Here is a 17,457-nt window from a genome sequence, read left to right as displayed (position 1 = left end):
GTTCTTAACAATTTGTTTGATATTTTTGTCTGAGTCAGATGGTTGAGCTGATATAGTTGATGGCTGTTCTCGAGATAAAGTTGAATCCTTATCACAAGAAGTCTTGGACTGAGTGATTTCTTGTGACGTGATGAGTGTTTGTGAACTGGAGTGCTCCTGTGAATGCCTCACCTGAACTGCTGCAGACAATAACATGGGACCAGATGTTTGAGTCCACGTGTAGTCAGTCTGGCAACCTGTGGAGTGACATGTAACATGTTTAGTCTTAGAAACCTGAAGAGAAGCTGAAAGAGCAGTGAGTAGGTTGGACCTGGATGTTCCTGATCAAGAACAATCTTTTTGGCATCGAAAAAAGAAATGTTGCGCTCGTGCTTGATTCGTGAAATTTTAGACTGGAGTTTCTAAGTTGGACATTCTTTGGATGAATAGGGGTGGTTGCCAGAGCAGTTGACACAGAGTGGAGGTTTGTCACAGATGCTATTGTTTTCACATGTTCCAGCACATCGATGACATGCAGCTGGAACATGGCATGACTTTGATCCATGGCCATACTTTTGGCAGGAGTAACATCGCAAGGGAATTGGAATAAATGTATCTACCCTTAAGTTGCAGCTTTGAGTGAGTCCCGACGCACTGAAAGACAGAATGTGAATAGATAAGTGTTGGTTATGTCACGGACGATGCCTTTACTGCTATTTAATGTTCTGTGAGGAGAAACCTGAACAGGAACATTAGCCAGTGATTTGGTTGATAAGAGGATTTGAGATTGAGTGGGTTTTCTGCATTCAATAAGAAGAGAGCCAGATCGTAGTTTTTCACTTCTTTCACATTGCCAGCCAAACCTTCTATGCCCTTTGCTATGGCAAACGGATTGAGTTTTAGAGGACCACCATCTGGAGCAGACATTACAGGAAATCGAGACCAATATTCAGGATTAGTGGGACGTTTATGAGTATCCTCATCCTCAGTAGAGAACGAATCATCAGATTCGTGTGAGCGTATTTTGAGTGGGGGTGCCATGGTAGTATTAAATGTGGTTCACCCTCCTAGCTCCCCACCCACCTTGGAGTGTCAACGTGGACGATGCCACACATCTGTGGATCTCCATCAGACGGCACCAGGGATACCAGGAGGGTATACTCAAGCAGAAGAACCGATCTAAGATCATTAAATCCACCGGATTGGCCCATGAGCCACCACCTTCTGGCACTGGCATCTAGGCAAATTTGGAATTTATCAAGTAGTGTAAAATCAATATTCATGTATATTCAAACATTTCTGTCATTAATTCAACAAATTCAAAAAGTAATTCAATTACAGATATACATTTCCAAGCGAAATATTTCAAAGATTGAGCAAAAAAGTAAGGTGCGCAGGGCTTGGCATGACCAGCCGATTGATAAGACTGGGCCCATCTTACCACCCGTCTAGGCGAAGTAAGGGTCGAAGTGGTGTATTGGGCAAAGGAACGCTGTTCCTGGATCCAGTGCCCTTAACCACATGACTACAGTCCTCTGCCGACACAGGGACGCAACCCACGGCAAACGGGCTGCCCACTTTGGTCGCCTTTTACGACCAGCAATGGGGTGCTGTGGAAATATTCTGCCCCAGCTCCTCACGGGGGAAGAGCTATTAGCGTTACCCAGCACTCACCACAATGAGGTTGCTCTTCACGAGTGCCCATATAGATCAAGAGAAAGCAAAACTTGAAAAGGCGGGGGATGAATTCAGTAGACGCCACATTGCTAAAAGATTGCGTAACTTAGAAGACGAAAGATAGGCCCGCCTCGAAGTAGCTTCCAGTAATAGAAACGCACTTTGTTCACAAATCAGTCAAATTCCAGAAACTATCGATCAAGTCCTCAACGATGATACTACACTGGCCGATAAAATTAAAACATTGTTCAGAGAATGGGATAACCATTGACAGTTTTTTAACGCATTGGGATTTATTATATTGACTTTGACTCTCGCGTTAACTGGTGGTGGTGGTATAGGAGGTGGCACACCACCTAGTGATAAAAATGGTGTAAAAGAGTGGATAAAAAAGCATTTAAAAGCATTAGGAGAAGCACTGTTAAAGCTCGTCTGCACTTCTCGGTATAATAGGGAGTATTGTTTCCTGGCTCTTAAATTTATTAGCTAAGACCGGCACTTTGCTTTGTCAAAACTTGTGGGCACTGATCGTAGCAATTGCAGGGCTGTTGTACTTATCCGTTAAAGACTATTTATCCAAATCATGAGTAAACCAGCCGCGACTCAACCTACTACAAGTGCTGTTTTTTCATCGATATGTTGTTGAATTTTAGCGGCAATGTGTGGCTGTGCGTAAGTAGATATGTCAGTAGATGGCTGTTTCGATGACTGTGGCTTGACTATTCCCGTTTCGCCTGTGTTTGTTTGCGTTATTAACTTGGTATTAATATCTGAATTTATACCTGGTTTTTGTTGATCGGAAGCAATAACAATTTTATTATTATAACCGATCACTTGACCGATCTTGAGTTCCATATTACTTGGAGACATGTATAGTCCTGGGGCATAAACGTAGTCTACTTTGGATTGGGCGTACTGTTATACATCTTGTTAATTGATTCATCGGGCCCTGGATGGCATAACTGTAGACAATGTAATACAATTGCGCTTTCCGATCTTGGAGACACAGAAGGATTCGGTAAACCCGGTAGTGATGGCAAGTTATACGCTTTACACTTACAAAATAATGTATATCAGCGGAAAGAAGTTACATTCACAGCTTATCTAGGAGATTTAAGTGATGTCGACGTTAGTAGACTCAATTAAAAACCCTTTGTACAATCTTACTCGAACGATGATAATAAATGGACTTTGGTCGAAGCAAAAATCGAGTGGCTTGTGAATATCGTCATTACCCCACCATATGTGATGATGGGTAAGGCACATAATTTAACTAAGATAATAAATAGTGGGGTCGTACTCGGGGCTTATATCCCCTCAAAACGAAAAGTGTGTTAGTAGCACCCCTGCCAGAAAACCCAGGTCATATGTTATTGAGTCGTCCAGCATAAAAAAATGTTAGTTTAAATTTTGTTACTGAATTCAATGATATAAAAGAAGACTTGAATGCTATACCTGATCTTTCTACAATTATTATTGAAGTCTTGTTTGGAGATGCACCAGAAGATGCCTTCAAAATATTACCAGGTCTATCAATTAAATAGCTTAAGAAACACGAGCGTCAACGTTGCAGTATTATTTATATGGGAGTATCACCTGTTGCAACCCTAGAGGGGGTCCAAGTTAATAAACGTGATAGCATTTCTCTTACTAAGATATTTATGCCGTACAATATACATTTAATAAGGTTGATGTATACTCTCAAAACATTGAAGCAAGACCAATTAAAGACTATTATATGATATAATTATATACACTATGGGTTTATATCCAGTGCTCGATGAAGCATCTGAAAAGATGGATACTTTTGATGGATTTCATAACATCAAATAAACAGCATAAAAAATTGAGTAGAAAAGGAGAGGGAGTTGAGACTTGGATTGTATAAAAAGTATCGCAGAGCCGTGAATGCTCTCGACGGAGATGACACTGCATTTGTAACAGCTGGCATTGGACTCGGTGCAGCTGGTGTTGGTTTATTATCAACTATAATCGCCACGCCTATCGTTCTTGGCATGGAAGTAGCGGCCGGAGTCTAAGGACTGGCAGGAATAGCAATAAAATTTATTTCTTGTAAGTTGCAAAAGAAAGCATTAAAACAAGATAATATTTGGATACTCGCCAAAGCAAAGTTGAACAGCATTGAGGATCATATTTCAACAGCACTGGCTGATTGTTAGATATCCGTTTAGTGCTGTCAGAACTCACCAAATATAATGTAATGAAGCAGGAGATTCGATCAAATTCTCGTAAGACCAGTGGTATTAGCGAAGATGAGAAAAAAAAGTTCATAGAACAGGGGAGACAACAAGCGCGTCAATTATTCCGTGCCAAAACCAAAGAACTGGTTGAAGATTAAAAATAGATTATTTCCTATCGTTGGATCATACCACAATAATTTAGAAGAATGCTTACATAAGTATATAATAATGGAGAATTACAAGCCAATCAAATGGCGAGAATTACCACAGGGTATATATTATATCAGTGATGTCAAACCGACCAAATACGGTCATCAATTGTTTCTTTCCAATTTCGAAAAAGAGTATATAGTCTGGTCTCCTAGTAAAATGAAGGAAGAACTTAATGTTGAATATCACTTTGTTCAAAATAATGGTATGCGTATGAGTAAAAATAATAGAGTATTTTTTTATTACAATTTAGTTTAATCTCATGACGATTGTTGAATCACATCATCGTTTTGACATAAAAAATTCCATCTGTAGTAGCAGTATAGGTATATAAATCTGACTCCATTTGGGGTTGCGGCAGAATCACCATTACCTATACTACTCACGCTTAAGTCACAACTGGTATGAGATCTGGACTTTCCAATCACCTCTCAACTACCTACAGAAGATAACTAGAACTACAATCTCCAGAGGAATCACCGGACCTCAAGCCATCGCTTATGCAAGCAGTAAGATGCTATGCATAGACGACAGCTACAACCTAAAGAATGACGACAAATCACCCTTTTTAGAAATCTGCATGACCCAAGTTTCAGATGTATCCTTTTCGGGAGACTCAACGAAGTCACTGAACCGTGCTCTCCAACATCACGTCGAGGTCATCACGTCAACATCACAATGTCCACCTCTCACTTGTCGCCCAGCTGATGATGGTTTCACTTCGCTGCTTTCGCGAGACAGAGACTGTTCGAACAACCTCGATCCAAGGATGATGATCTTCTGCTCGCTGACTTATGATACATATGTAGCAGTGTGAATGGTCAGCAGGTACCAATAATCAAACTGCGTCTGACGTCTAACCGTCCTGTGAACAGTATACGACTCCACTATCAACTACAACATCGTCTAGAGTAGAACTACCATGAAACATGGCTGCAATCATGTGAGTAAAATGGATATTTAAAGTCCTGTGATAATTGTTTTATTCATGAAAATTGTTTTGAGATTATTTCACTTCAAATGTTTGTAAGTATTATCATTGTGAAACCTTTTTATGATAATTTATCGGTTAAATTTATGCAATCCCCTTATAATTGCAAAACAAAATGTGAAAGGCTTAATCTGTTTACTGATGAAGAGTCAAAATAATTTTTATTTCAAGACATTGACGTAATACTATTTTTGTGATTCTGCAGATAGCCACGTTAGATAAGCTTGCAATTTTTGAACAAAGCTAGTTCTACTTACATCAAAGAGCTACAATAACTTCACTTCCAAATTTAGTTTGCAGATCCGTAACCCACATTTTCATTAAGTATAAATTCCTGTTACTACTATTGCAATAGCCCACCACCGTACACTTGATAGCAGAGATTATACTGGCCAAATACTGTCTTTGTTTCAGCGAATTAGATGGTCTACTGTGGCCATTCTGTTCAATGATTGAGCACTTCTTAAAAAAAACTGCAAGGAGGCCGTGTCAAGTAGTACAGCATTTGTCCATTAAGTTTGCAGAAACGTCGGAGGTACGAATAACAGTAATAAGAGTGTGTGTGTTTCATAATGTAATCAAACTAGAAGTCAAATATCATCGGAATGTTTATTTCCAGAATTTTTCAGTACTCCGGATTGTTTCCACCAGCGATCCTATCAATCCCTGAAACAAACAAGAAATGTACAATGCTTTCATAGCACACTCTAGGTATTGATAGGATGATGTGTACAAGCTTCTATCCTCAGCCAAAGTGACACTTTCCTCATACACTGTTGAGTTGTACACTTAAGATTGGTAGCCAGAGTGACACTGTCCGCCAATACAGCATAGATTGTATACATACGAGGGGTAGCCAGAGTGACACTGTCCGCCAATACAGTATAGGTTGTATACCTACGATGGGTAGCTACAGTGACACTGTCCGCCAATACTGTATAGGTTGTATACTTATGATGGGTAGCCACAGTGACACTGACCGTCAATCCTGTATAGATTGTATACATACGAGGGGTAGCCAGAGTGACACTGTCCGCCAATACAGTATAGATCGTATACATACGAGGGGTAGCCAGAGTGACACTGTCCGCCAATACAGTATAGGTTGTATACTTACGATGGGTAGCTACAGTGACACTGTCCGCCAATACAGTATGGGTTGTATACATACGATGGGTAGCCACAGTGACACTGGCCGTCAATACAGTGATGGTTGTATACTTACGAGGGGTAGCCACAGTGACACTGGCCGTCCATACAGTGATGGTTGTATACTTACGAGGGGTAGCCACAGTGACACTGGCCGTCAATACAGTGATGGTTGTATACTTACGATGGGTAGCCACAGTGACACTGACCGTCAATACAGTGATGGTTGTATACTTACGTTGGGTAGCCACAGTGACACTGACCGTAAATACAGTGATAGTTGTATACTTACGAGGGGTAGCCACAGTGACACTGGCCGTCAATACAGTATAGGTTGTATACTTACGTTTGGTAGCCACAGTGACACTGACCGTAAATACAGTGATGGTTGTATACTTACGTTGGGTAGCCACAGTGGCAATCGCCGTCAATACAGTGGAGGTCGGAGAGAGGCCGGCAGGTGCAGGCTATCTGACCATTGTTGTAAGAGTTACGGCAGTCATCCTGGTCTCTGCATCTGGCTGTAGGTGTCGTGTTAGGTATAATTATGCATGATGAACACAGTTACATCAACAATCATGGGGAAGGCACACATTAATACATACAATACTCTAGTATTTATGTGCACATGATTACTTTAATGTTTGATACATGTTTAACTCCCTATGATGAAAATTATGAACACTGCATTTAGTAAATCAATAATTGTCAGAAACCCTGGTAATATCTTCAGTGCGACCCAATGTCTCAAACATACTTTTACGAGACGTGTCAAAACAATTTCAAACATATTTAATATCTACATACTGACCCTTTAAATTTCGAAATATGGTCACTATTCCGAGAGATATGACACCCCGCCTACCTAGGTTAGGTTCCGGAGTACACAGACTGGTGCACGTGCAGGTTCCCACCACACATGTGATAGTTCCACCAGAGGTACACTGAGTGATGGTGCAGTCACGGACATTGCTACACACTTCTCCCTGCACAGAGACCACTACAACACAAATATCACAATTGGGTTTTGCAGAGTAAAATTTGTGGGGAAGACAAATCGTGTTTGTAGAGAGGTTGTCAGAGAACAACCAACGAGAAATAATTAGTATGTCCAGAATGAATAGCTAACTGATTTAAAGCCTTCGCTGAAGAGGAGCAGATAATCTGCTTTTCCGAGCCTCAAGTAGTCTCTTACCTGTTGTTACCTATTAAAATAACCAAACTATTAAGTTATACCTGTCCAAAATACCTGTTTACACTGTATTGTTTCACTGCGTATTATATGATGGTATCAGGGTAACTCTTCTGAATGAATGCTATTAAGTCTCTGAATCTTTTAGATAAACCTGATATCGACAAATTTCGTTTGATGTTCAATGATGCCAGTGTGTGTTTTATGTGATGTCAGTGTCTGTCTGTCTGTCTGTCTGTCTGTCTCTCTGTCTGTCTGTCTGTCTGTCTGTCATCTTAAAAAGAAAGAAAGTGTGAAATGTCTCACCTTGGAAGACAGATAACTGACGTCACTTTGTGCTAACCAATCTGATCTGAGAATCGCTCCAATGCACTTTTGGCGTATCAGAAACCTGTTACACTTCTTGAAGCCAAATGCGTAAATTTGAGACGTATTATAATGGCAAGAAGTGAGACAGGTGATGTGGAGGGTTAGAGTAACAATATGTAATCTAAGGAGTAGTATACAGACTTCACAGTGTAGCAGTAGCAGGTAGTTATAACACTGGTCACGTGTGAACAAAGGACTTAAGGTCACGTGTTACTGTAAATCGTCTAGCCCTTGGGGGCCTTTAACTCACCAGTTTGATCTTCACAGAAACTTCTAGAAACACACAATATGGACTCCGTGTTCTCTGAAGGCAGTGACTAGATTAAGGTGTGACAGAAAGACCTGTGTTACAACCCTCAATGTGAAAATAACTCATGATGTAAAAAATCGTACATGAAGGGTTATGTGTAAACTCTTAATGTAATTTTTTTACAGTAAGAGAAACAACAAAATTACTTTTTTACATTTAGGGTAAATAATGCAAAATATAGCCCCTTACTGTAAAAGATTCTTATAAACAAAGTTTGATTGGAAATATAAAAATAGGGTACTTTTGGCTATTTTCACATTTTTTATTGTTTCCGTTCGGTTTCTTATTATTATTCGTAAATAGAGAATACTACACTCATATGTATTGTATATGGGCTAGTGGCCTTAGTACAAATAAATTACTTCTTCTTCTTCTTCAGTCTCGTTAGGTACCATTTTTACGAAACGAGTGGACTTTCAGATGCCATAGAAAGTTCCTTTGTTGAAATACCAAGCTGAAACCGGTTGCAAAATCTGGTTGCGCATGAATATTGATATATGCCCAAATATGGACATTGTTGACATTTCTATGCATATGCATTAACAACATGCGCCTGCAGTTGTGTTTGCAAACATAACAGCACCAGCTTATGGTAATTCAAGCGTCCGGTGTCCCGGCTGTGCAATCAAAATGGTTCAGTTTCCTTGATCTATCAGTTGAATTTATATCATGTCCGTACACATTTTGGAAGAGGGAATCAGAATGTTCGCCAAAGACGTTCATGTTAACTGTACCGCCCTTTACTGAATACGTGAAAATCAACAAAATCACGGCTGTTTGCATGTCAGTGACAAGGGCAAGGTCACCACCGGAATAAGAAAAGACAACCGTGATCTACTCATAGCGTTTTACGCTGGAGATAGTGAATGTTATTGTTCACATTTGGGATAAATTTGGGCCACATAATCAGAAGTCAGGCACACTTCTACGGCGTTTTCGAATGATTTATATCGGAAATGTTCACTTTGAGTGATCTGGTCGTGCAGTCGTGAACAAACAACAGTGCCATTACATACGCTTCGAAGGGGACACTGATGGCACAACCGGATCATCCATCGGTATTACAAATAGCTCGATTATATAATGTCTGTAGTAGCTCTGTGCATAACTAATACAGAATGCAAAGCGAAGTTGATGCGTGTGAATATCTTGTTTAGTTTAGAAAAGTATGTGCAAATGTCTCTCGTTTTCATGAGATTGGATAGGTTTTCTTGGCAATGTAACCGAGGTATCTGATTGGTCGATATTTAGTTGTTCGATTTCGTTAAATTCTGTTTACATATAATTTAAATCACAAAGCACATTTTATTACAATATCAACAGAATATCTGCTGGGTCGAAATGTAGATAATTTACCTTATTTAAGACTTGGTGTGGATGATCACAAAGTTCTGTAATATAACCTTATTCAGAAATCCAGGATGGCCTCATAGTCGCCATTTTGTAATTTACAGGTTTGAAACATCTAAATCAGTAAATATCTATTAATGAAGTCCTTTAGAAAACCGTGAATATCCTTTCAATCGGTTATTAGTTCACTGTACCCCTGCAATTGACTGATTTCAATTAAAACATTGTCTGGGTGACCACTTCAACATGTAGTTGGGCACATTGCAATTATGTTTTCATTTCGGGGGTGTTATTGACTTTTATTACTTCGTCATTTCAATTTGTCTGGACAACTTCTAAACTACAACATCGATTTTTAAGATATGTACGTAGGTGTATCTAAGGACGCTGTACGAGATGCCTTCGTTTTCATTGCCATTCTGTTACCATGGCAACAAAACATCTGGTATCTGATTGTTCGAAATTTAGAAATTGTCTGATTTCATTTAAATTTTGTATATTGACATGTTATGGGATTCCTTACTGGACCACATAGGTTTTGTTTTTACCATGTCAATGGAAAACAGGCCTCTGACTGCTCCTTTAAATACTCTACCCTATTTCATATAATCTTAAATCAAATAGACCTTGTGATTATGTCTTCCAGTGCGATTGCAGAGGGACGTTTGGATACTCACGTTAACAATATCATACGTCTGCGGGACGTTTTTCCCCATAGGACAGTTCTAGTTAGCTTAATTATTTTTCATACATACAAGATGGCCGAAAGGCTTATGTGACGTATTGCCATCCGTCTTTGTACAGCGTCCGTCATCTGTCATGCGAAATCTATTAACAATCCAATATGATTTATTCATAGAATATGTCGAAAGATAGCATTTACAGCTCACCTGGTACGACATTCCACGATGAGCTTATGTCATCTCCCCCAGAAGTTCGAATGGTCGGTCCCTAACTGACACACAATACTCTACACGTCGTATGCCTTTTGTTCTTTTTGCTGTTCAATGAACAATAGTCAAGCTACAGGATATACTAAATTGCTATAGAAAAGGTATAGGCTTCATATCCGAAAAAATTATAACGTTTTATGGTTATTTTTGACTCGACACGGTACTTGTAAAACAGACGTTTTTTTTAACAACGGCATCATTGCATTGGAATTTTTAATATCATATGTTTTTAATTCCATCTGTCAAATGCGTAAGACTGCTTCAAAATGTCCATTATTTTATGCCTAAAACTCTGTTAGTGACCATTCTAACAAACCACCACCATATACGCTTTGGTCCTGTCTGCTTGGTCCGAGACCTCCTTTCTGTCTATATAGTATTAGGATGGTAACGGAAATGAGGTTCCCTTACAGAGTATCGAAAGATAACCTTTGTACAGCTGTAAGTTTGATAGAAATAGGTTAAAAGGGTCAGGGGTCATAAACCCTTTTATAAAACCTGCATATAGCAACCTGGTGGTCGCTGTAGAGAGGGAATCTAAAATGATGCACATCTAGACAAAGTAACAATAAATTAAACCGCGAAGTTTCATTAATGCTTGATAAGTATTATTTCATAGTGATAACCCTAAATGTACATAAAGATATTATCTGTCACTTCAACCCTTAATGTAAACATTAAGGTGAGGTGAGGTGAGGTGAGGTGAGGTGAGGTGAAATTGGGTTTAACGTCGCGTCCAAGATTATTGCACTTATATAGCGACGTGCATGCACGTGTATGTGTGTGGATGCTTGTACTAGTCCGGACTGATGCCGATTTATAGTGCTAGCTCACTGAGATACCATGCCACAGTTTAACATGAATACCCCACTCAGACACAGTATACTGACTCCGAGCCGACCAGTCCTTGTTTTAGCCCCTTAATGCCGAGCGCCAGACAGGGTAACAACAAGTACAATCTTTTAACGTCTTTTTGTATGACGCGGCCCGGGATCGAACCCCGGACCTTCCGCTCTCCGGGCGGACGCTCTACCACAAGACCACGGAGGCGGTCCTGTAAACATTAAGAATATTTTTTACATTAAGAGTTGTAACAAGGGTCAACCCGTAACCCTTAATCTAAAACAAATACATTGAGAGTATTTTTTACATAACGGGTTGTAACAGACATTAGGTAGACCTTATTACAACGTTCAGTCGTGAAGCTGTGTCCGAAGCTGGAACAGGCCTAATTAACAGTTTCTTCCACATAATCTCTGCACCTTCATGTTAAGAGAAATATTTACGTTCTGAACATAATAAAACGCCACTAAAGCGGGAAAGTTGCAATTTGAATACGTCATTTGATTATCCGTTCAGTGCGCGCTTACCCATATTCCCAAACAGTGATAAGTAGGATTTTTTAATTTTTGTTTTTATATTTATTTGCTTTAAATTAATCACGTGACTCGAAACATTCCACAAGTCATTAGTGCGTTATAGGGCCGAGCTAAGAAATATAAAGAAAGTCGAAGTTCGGTGTCTCTGGATACTGTGAGTTGGAATGTTTTCTGTCGTCCAAATTGCAACTTTGTTTCCAAGACTAATGTCAGAAACCTGCAGCAGCCGAAAGCAATGAATTAGAGTGTTCGCCCAGATGGTTGCGCTACATGATACGGTAACCGACGTGAATTGACGTGTGAGTGAGTTAGAGGGGTTTAGCGACGCTTTGAACTGTATTTCACTTATTTCACATATGGTAGCTTAAACTCGGAGGAAAACTTGAATGATGCAGGTCTTTGACGGTTACCAGTTTGGGGGAGCTCACGAGCACGGGAATCTCGCTTACAAACCGAGAAATCTAAACCAGACGAACCTGGATTCGAACACATAAGGCACAGAACGGCGAATCAGAGACTATCAGAGAGATATCTATCTCATTTGTGTATATACCTACCAATTACAGCCAGAAGTCCCAGGACACATAGAGTCTTCATGATGTTTACTTGAAGCAGATACTGAGCGCATGCCCACATCTCACAAACTTTTATATGTTAAAGCTTATCTGAGTATTTAAAAAAGATAATATATTTCAGATGAAAATCATGTCATCATAAAGGTTTGCAGCACGCATTTTTGATTAAACATGTTCTCGTGATCACGCAAATTAAGGAGCGGTTGAGAGGTATACAGAGGTTAGACTGTTGAAGTAAAGGGAGTATTCTGTGGACAGGACGATCAAGTGATCGATATTACGTTGGTTGGTTGGTATGTTTGTTGTTTTACGCCGAACGCATCAATATTCCAGCATTATGACGGCGGTCTGTAAATAATCGAGTCTGGACCAGACAATCCAGTGATAAATATCATGAGCATCCATCCACGCAATTGGGATACGATGACATGCATCAACCAACTCAGCGAGCCTGACCACCCGATCCCGTTTGTCGCCTTTTACGACAAGCATGGGTTGCTGAAGACCTATTCTTACCCGGATCTTCACGGGCCGATCGATATTACGAGCAACGATCCACGCATTTGGGATGTAACGACACACAATATACGACCACCATGGATTGCTGGGGACCTTCATCAACCAGAACCACAATGGAGTCTCTGAGCTACTATGCTTTGAAATCTGAAATATTTCTCCTGAAGGTCTTATTTTTCTCAAACAGATCATATGTTTCCTATGATAACAGGTATTTCAAGACAAAAGCATTTCAAGTGAAAATATAGGTAATGGGTGGCTAATTCACTCTAAATCTTTCTCGACATTCAGGTATCTTCTCATGGAAACTCATGAGGTTTACCCCTGTGTAAATATCAGGTTAATGAATTCTCCCGTGAGTTGAAAACCCATGCATAACATGTGCTTACAATTCACATTTAGGTACATGGCACTTGGGTTTGACTTTAGTATTAAAACCGCTCTCCAGAGTTGTAAATGCTACCTCAGCATGAGGTGCTTGCCTTACCTTCACATGCCTTTTGTTATGCATCGGATTCCCAGTTTCTCCACATCTTGATGTACGTGTAACTATTCTACCCTTGTTGGGGCTGGTACATATTTCTTCCTACATTGTACATTTGCTGAAACTACGAGAAGATAAACGCTGTTTTCTTAGAGATAGTTTACCATTCGATCCAGACAAAGGTGATTTTGGAGACATGTGAAGAAACTTTAGCTCGGAATTCACTCCATTCATACTTATCATACTGTATACAACTATCCTGAGTGAAAGTGAGTTTATTTTAGTAAAGGCGCCACTGGCCAATAATACAGTACATTCACAAAATAAGGTTTAACGTGTGGAGCGCTGTTCAGTTATACAGATACATCGCTTTCATACAATGCTTTACATACAAATGAAAACATATTTGGCTGAATAGTTTTAACAAATATACTGCGAGACCATAGCACCTGGTGAAATCTAACTTTCAGAAAAACATTGGCAGAAGGTAACAAGTCGTGATTTAATGAATGTACAAGACAACAATGAAACTCAGCAACGATTACTGGTATTACGCAGAGTGGACACAGCCGCTTATTTCTTGGTATACCAAGCTATCTCATCTCTCCAATCATTAGAATATGAACTCCAAGACAACCGAGTCTGTCTAATTGATTTCCATGATGTTACCTCTCTTTGCACTAAATCTGACCGCATGCCATCTTCTCACAAACTTTTAGATGTCAAAGTTTATTTTAGTATTGAAACAAGAAAAATTATTTAAGTGGAATACATGTCATGATAAAGGTTTGCTCCACGATTATTTGATAAAAATGTTCTCGTGATCACATAAATTAAGGAGCGGTTGAGAGGGTTACAGAGATTAGGCTGTTGATGTAAAGAGAGAATTCTGTGATCGATATTATGATACCAGTAGCTGGTTAGACAATAAAAGGAGACAATAGTGCCTCACACACTTTTCCTTGCTTCGGAACCAGCTTTGATGTGAGGACAGCTCATCATCCATCATTCCCTGCCTAACCCATGTCGGAAGCTTGACCACTGTGGCAGCGGGTGAATATGTACAGGTTAGACCACGAGGACCCAGTATCTAATCGTTGAAACCACGAGGGGCGAAGCCATTTCAACGATTAGACACTTGGGTCCGAGACGTCTCATGTCCAACATTTATGGCACCTTAATGCTTAAAAAAACATTGTTTTGTTAAAGGTATTATGAAAGATATTCAGGAACTCTATGCTCAACTGGGAGAACACTGTGAGTCGGCCCTACGTGAAGCACGTGAAATGTGTTCGCCGACCCTTTTGCACGTGCACCTCGCACTTTGCAGATTTGGGTTAGTAAATGCATGTCCCGATGCAAGTATACCATTCATTAATGACCAACTCGAGCACATTTATCAATCAACTAGATATTACTTGGCCATGTTGATGGGCCTATTATGAGTAAATATAGTCCTGATCAAGATAATATTAATTTCTTTTCAATCTGTTCGTTTCGTTGAACGAAAAGCAAAAGCTACAAAACAACAATTACTGGACAAATACTAGAATGCATAGAGTAACATACTGTGGACAAATTGCATAAAACACATTTCGCAGTTTATAAAGGGATAAGCAATTGGTACTGATGTAAGTAAATATTTAGTTGTTAATTTCATACCCTATTTCTTATGTCGCCGTGGCAGAAGACTACCTTCGTAAGCCTCCAGTGCGGACTTCTTGAGTTCGAATCCCGCTGGCGACAAACGTTTTTCATGAAATTGTTCTATCATCAAGACAAAAAAAGTTTGGTCATTGCCAAGTGTTGTTTTACTAACAATTCAGTTAGTGGGACCACAGTCAAAGACAAAGCCATGGTTTTAATATTACTATCACTGACGTGTGCTGTCACCTCTGTAGTTTCTGTATTTGACACTGACCACTGCCATCATGTTATTTATTGCCACTGAATACATTACTACCACGCTATTGTCTACTGTCACTGAATATTGTACAACCCCTCTATTGTCTACTGTCATTGAATATTGTACTACCCCTCTATTGTGTACTGTCACTGAATATTGTACTACCCCTCTACTGTCTACTGTCATTGAATATTGTACTACCCCTCTATTGTCTACTGTCATTGTATATTGTACTACCCCTCTATTGTCTACTGTCATTGTATATTGTACTACCCCTCTATTGTCTACTGTCATTGAATATTGTACTACCCCTCTATTGTCTACTGTCATTGAATATTGTACTACCCCTCTATTGTCTACTGTCATTGAATATTGTACTACCCCTCTATTGTCTACTGTCATTGAATATTGTACTACCCCTCTATTGTCTACTGTCACTGAATATTGTACTACCCCTCTATTGTCTACTGTCATTGAATATTGTACTACCCCTCTATTGTCTACTGTCATTGAATATTGTACTACCCCTCTATTGTCTACTGTCACTGAATATTGTACAACCCCTCTATTGTCTACTGTCACTGAATATTGTACTACCCCTCTATTGTCTACTGTCACTGAATATTGTACAACCCCTCTATTGTCTACTGTCATTGAATATTGTACTTCCACTCTATTGTCTACTGTCATTGAATATTGTACTTCCACTCTATTGTCTATTGTCACTGAATACATTACTACTCCTCTATTGTCTACTGTCATTGTATATTGTACTACCCCTCTATTGTCTACTGTCATTGAATATTGTACTACCCCTCTATTGTCTACTGTCATTGTATATTGTACTACCCCTCTATTGTCTACTGTCATTGAATATTGTACTACCCCTCTATTGTCTACTGTCATTGAATATTGTACTACCCCTCTATTGTCTACTGTCCCTGAATATTGTACTACCCCTCTATTGTCTACTGTCATTGAATATTGTACTACCCCTCTATTGTCTACTGTCATTGAATATTGTACTACCCCTCTATTGTCTACTGTCACTGAATATTGTACAACCCCTCTATTGTCTACTGTCACTGAATATTGTACTACCCCTCTATTGTCTACTGTCATTGAATATTGTACAACCCCTCTATTGTCTACTGTCATTGAATATTGTACTTCCACTCTATTGTCTACTGTCATTGAATATTGTACTTCCACTCTATTGTCTACTGTCACTGAATACATTACTACCCCTCTATTGTCTACTGTCATTGAATATTGTACTACCCCTCTATTGTCTACTGTCATTGAATATTGTACTTCCACTCTATTGTCTACTGTCATTGAATATTGTACTTCCACTCTATTGTCTACTGTCACTGAATACATTACTACCCCTCTATTGTCTACTGTCATTGAATATTGTACTACCCCTCTATTGTCTACTGTCATTGAATATTGTACTTCCACTCTATTGTCTACTGTCATTGAATATTGTACTTCCACTCTATTGTCTACTGTCACTGACTAGTGTACTACCCCTCTACTGTCTACTGTCACTGACTAGTGTACTACCCCTCTATTGTCTACTGTCACTGAATATTGTACTACCCCTCTATTGTCTACTGTCACTGAATATTGTACTACCCCTCTATTGTCTACTGTCATTGTAATTGTACTACCCCTCTGTTGTATACTGTCATTGTAATTGCTGTGCAGTAATTTGTATTGATTTATAAACGAAGTAAATTTTGTAATACGTATGTCGATTGCACACCGCTTGTTTGTTGGTTTCACACCAAGTTCTTTTACGTACAGGTTTCTTTGTAAACTTTGTTTCAATTTGGGAATCGACACCTAACAAGTACACTTACACAACTAGCGAGTATCGACCACCCTGTTCACTTGTACAGATCACTCACCAATATATTTGCAAAAACACAGCTGAATATTACACGGTATACAATAACGACACGAGGGCAACTTTCCACTTCCCTAATATAGACTATAGAGAGAAACATATGATGATCATACCTTCTGCTATCTCAATCCTTTGGCACAGTTGATATTCCCAGTGGATAGTCATATGTTGTTAATTGGTATGTGATGGATCAGATCAACATACACAAGCGGACCGACTATTTGATATTCTAGGGAGGTTAGTTGTTGAGGGGTAAGGCTGGGGTTTTGGTTAGAGATTAGTTATGACGGCAAGAACGCCA

General features: G+C 39.4%; 1 protein-coding gene across 1 annotated transcript; it reads right to left on the bottom strand.

The window, feature by feature from the left end:
- Positions 1–5,653: 5,653 nt before the first annotated feature.
- On the bottom strand, positions 5,654–12,410 carry LOC124120409. Its single transcript, XM_046483225.2, has 4 exons — positions 12,318–12,410; positions 7,073–7,207; positions 6,608–6,728; positions 5,654–5,724 (listed from the first exon to the last, which is right to left on the bottom strand). The coding sequence occupies exons 1-4, from the start codon at positions 12,394–12,396 to the stop codon at positions 5,718–5,720; spliced, it is 342 nt and encodes a 113-aa protein (XP_046339181.1). The 5' UTR covers positions 12,397–12,410; the 3' UTR covers positions 5,654–5,717.
- Between the last annotated feature and the right edge of the window lie 5,047 nt (positions 12,411–17,457).

Source organism: Haliotis rufescens, unplaced genomic scaffold, assembly GCF_023055435.1.
Source record: "Haliotis rufescens isolate VD_foot unplaced genomic scaffold, xgHalRufe1.0.p SCAF_11, whole genome shotgun sequence".
In the NCBI taxonomy this organism is placed as follows: Eukaryota; Metazoa; Mollusca; class Gastropoda; order Lepetellida; family Haliotidae; genus Haliotis; species Haliotis rufescens.
The sequence above is the reverse complement of the archived record's forward strand: the minus strand, read 5'-3'. Positions and strand labels throughout refer to the sequence as shown.

Coding starts and splice junctions, on each gene's coding strand:
- LOC124120409 (XM_046483225.2), bottom strand. CDS start 12,396: ATGTGGGCATGCGCTCAGTATCTGCTTCAAGTAAACATCATGAAGACT. Junction 7,208..12,317: donor GGGACTTCTGGCTGTAATTG/GTAGGTATATAC, acceptor TTTGTGTTGTAG/TGGTCTCTGTGCAGGGAGAA. Junction 6,729..7,072: donor TACTCCGGAACCTAACCTAG/GTAGGCGGGGTG, acceptor CGACACCTACAG/CCAGATGCAGAGACCAGGAT.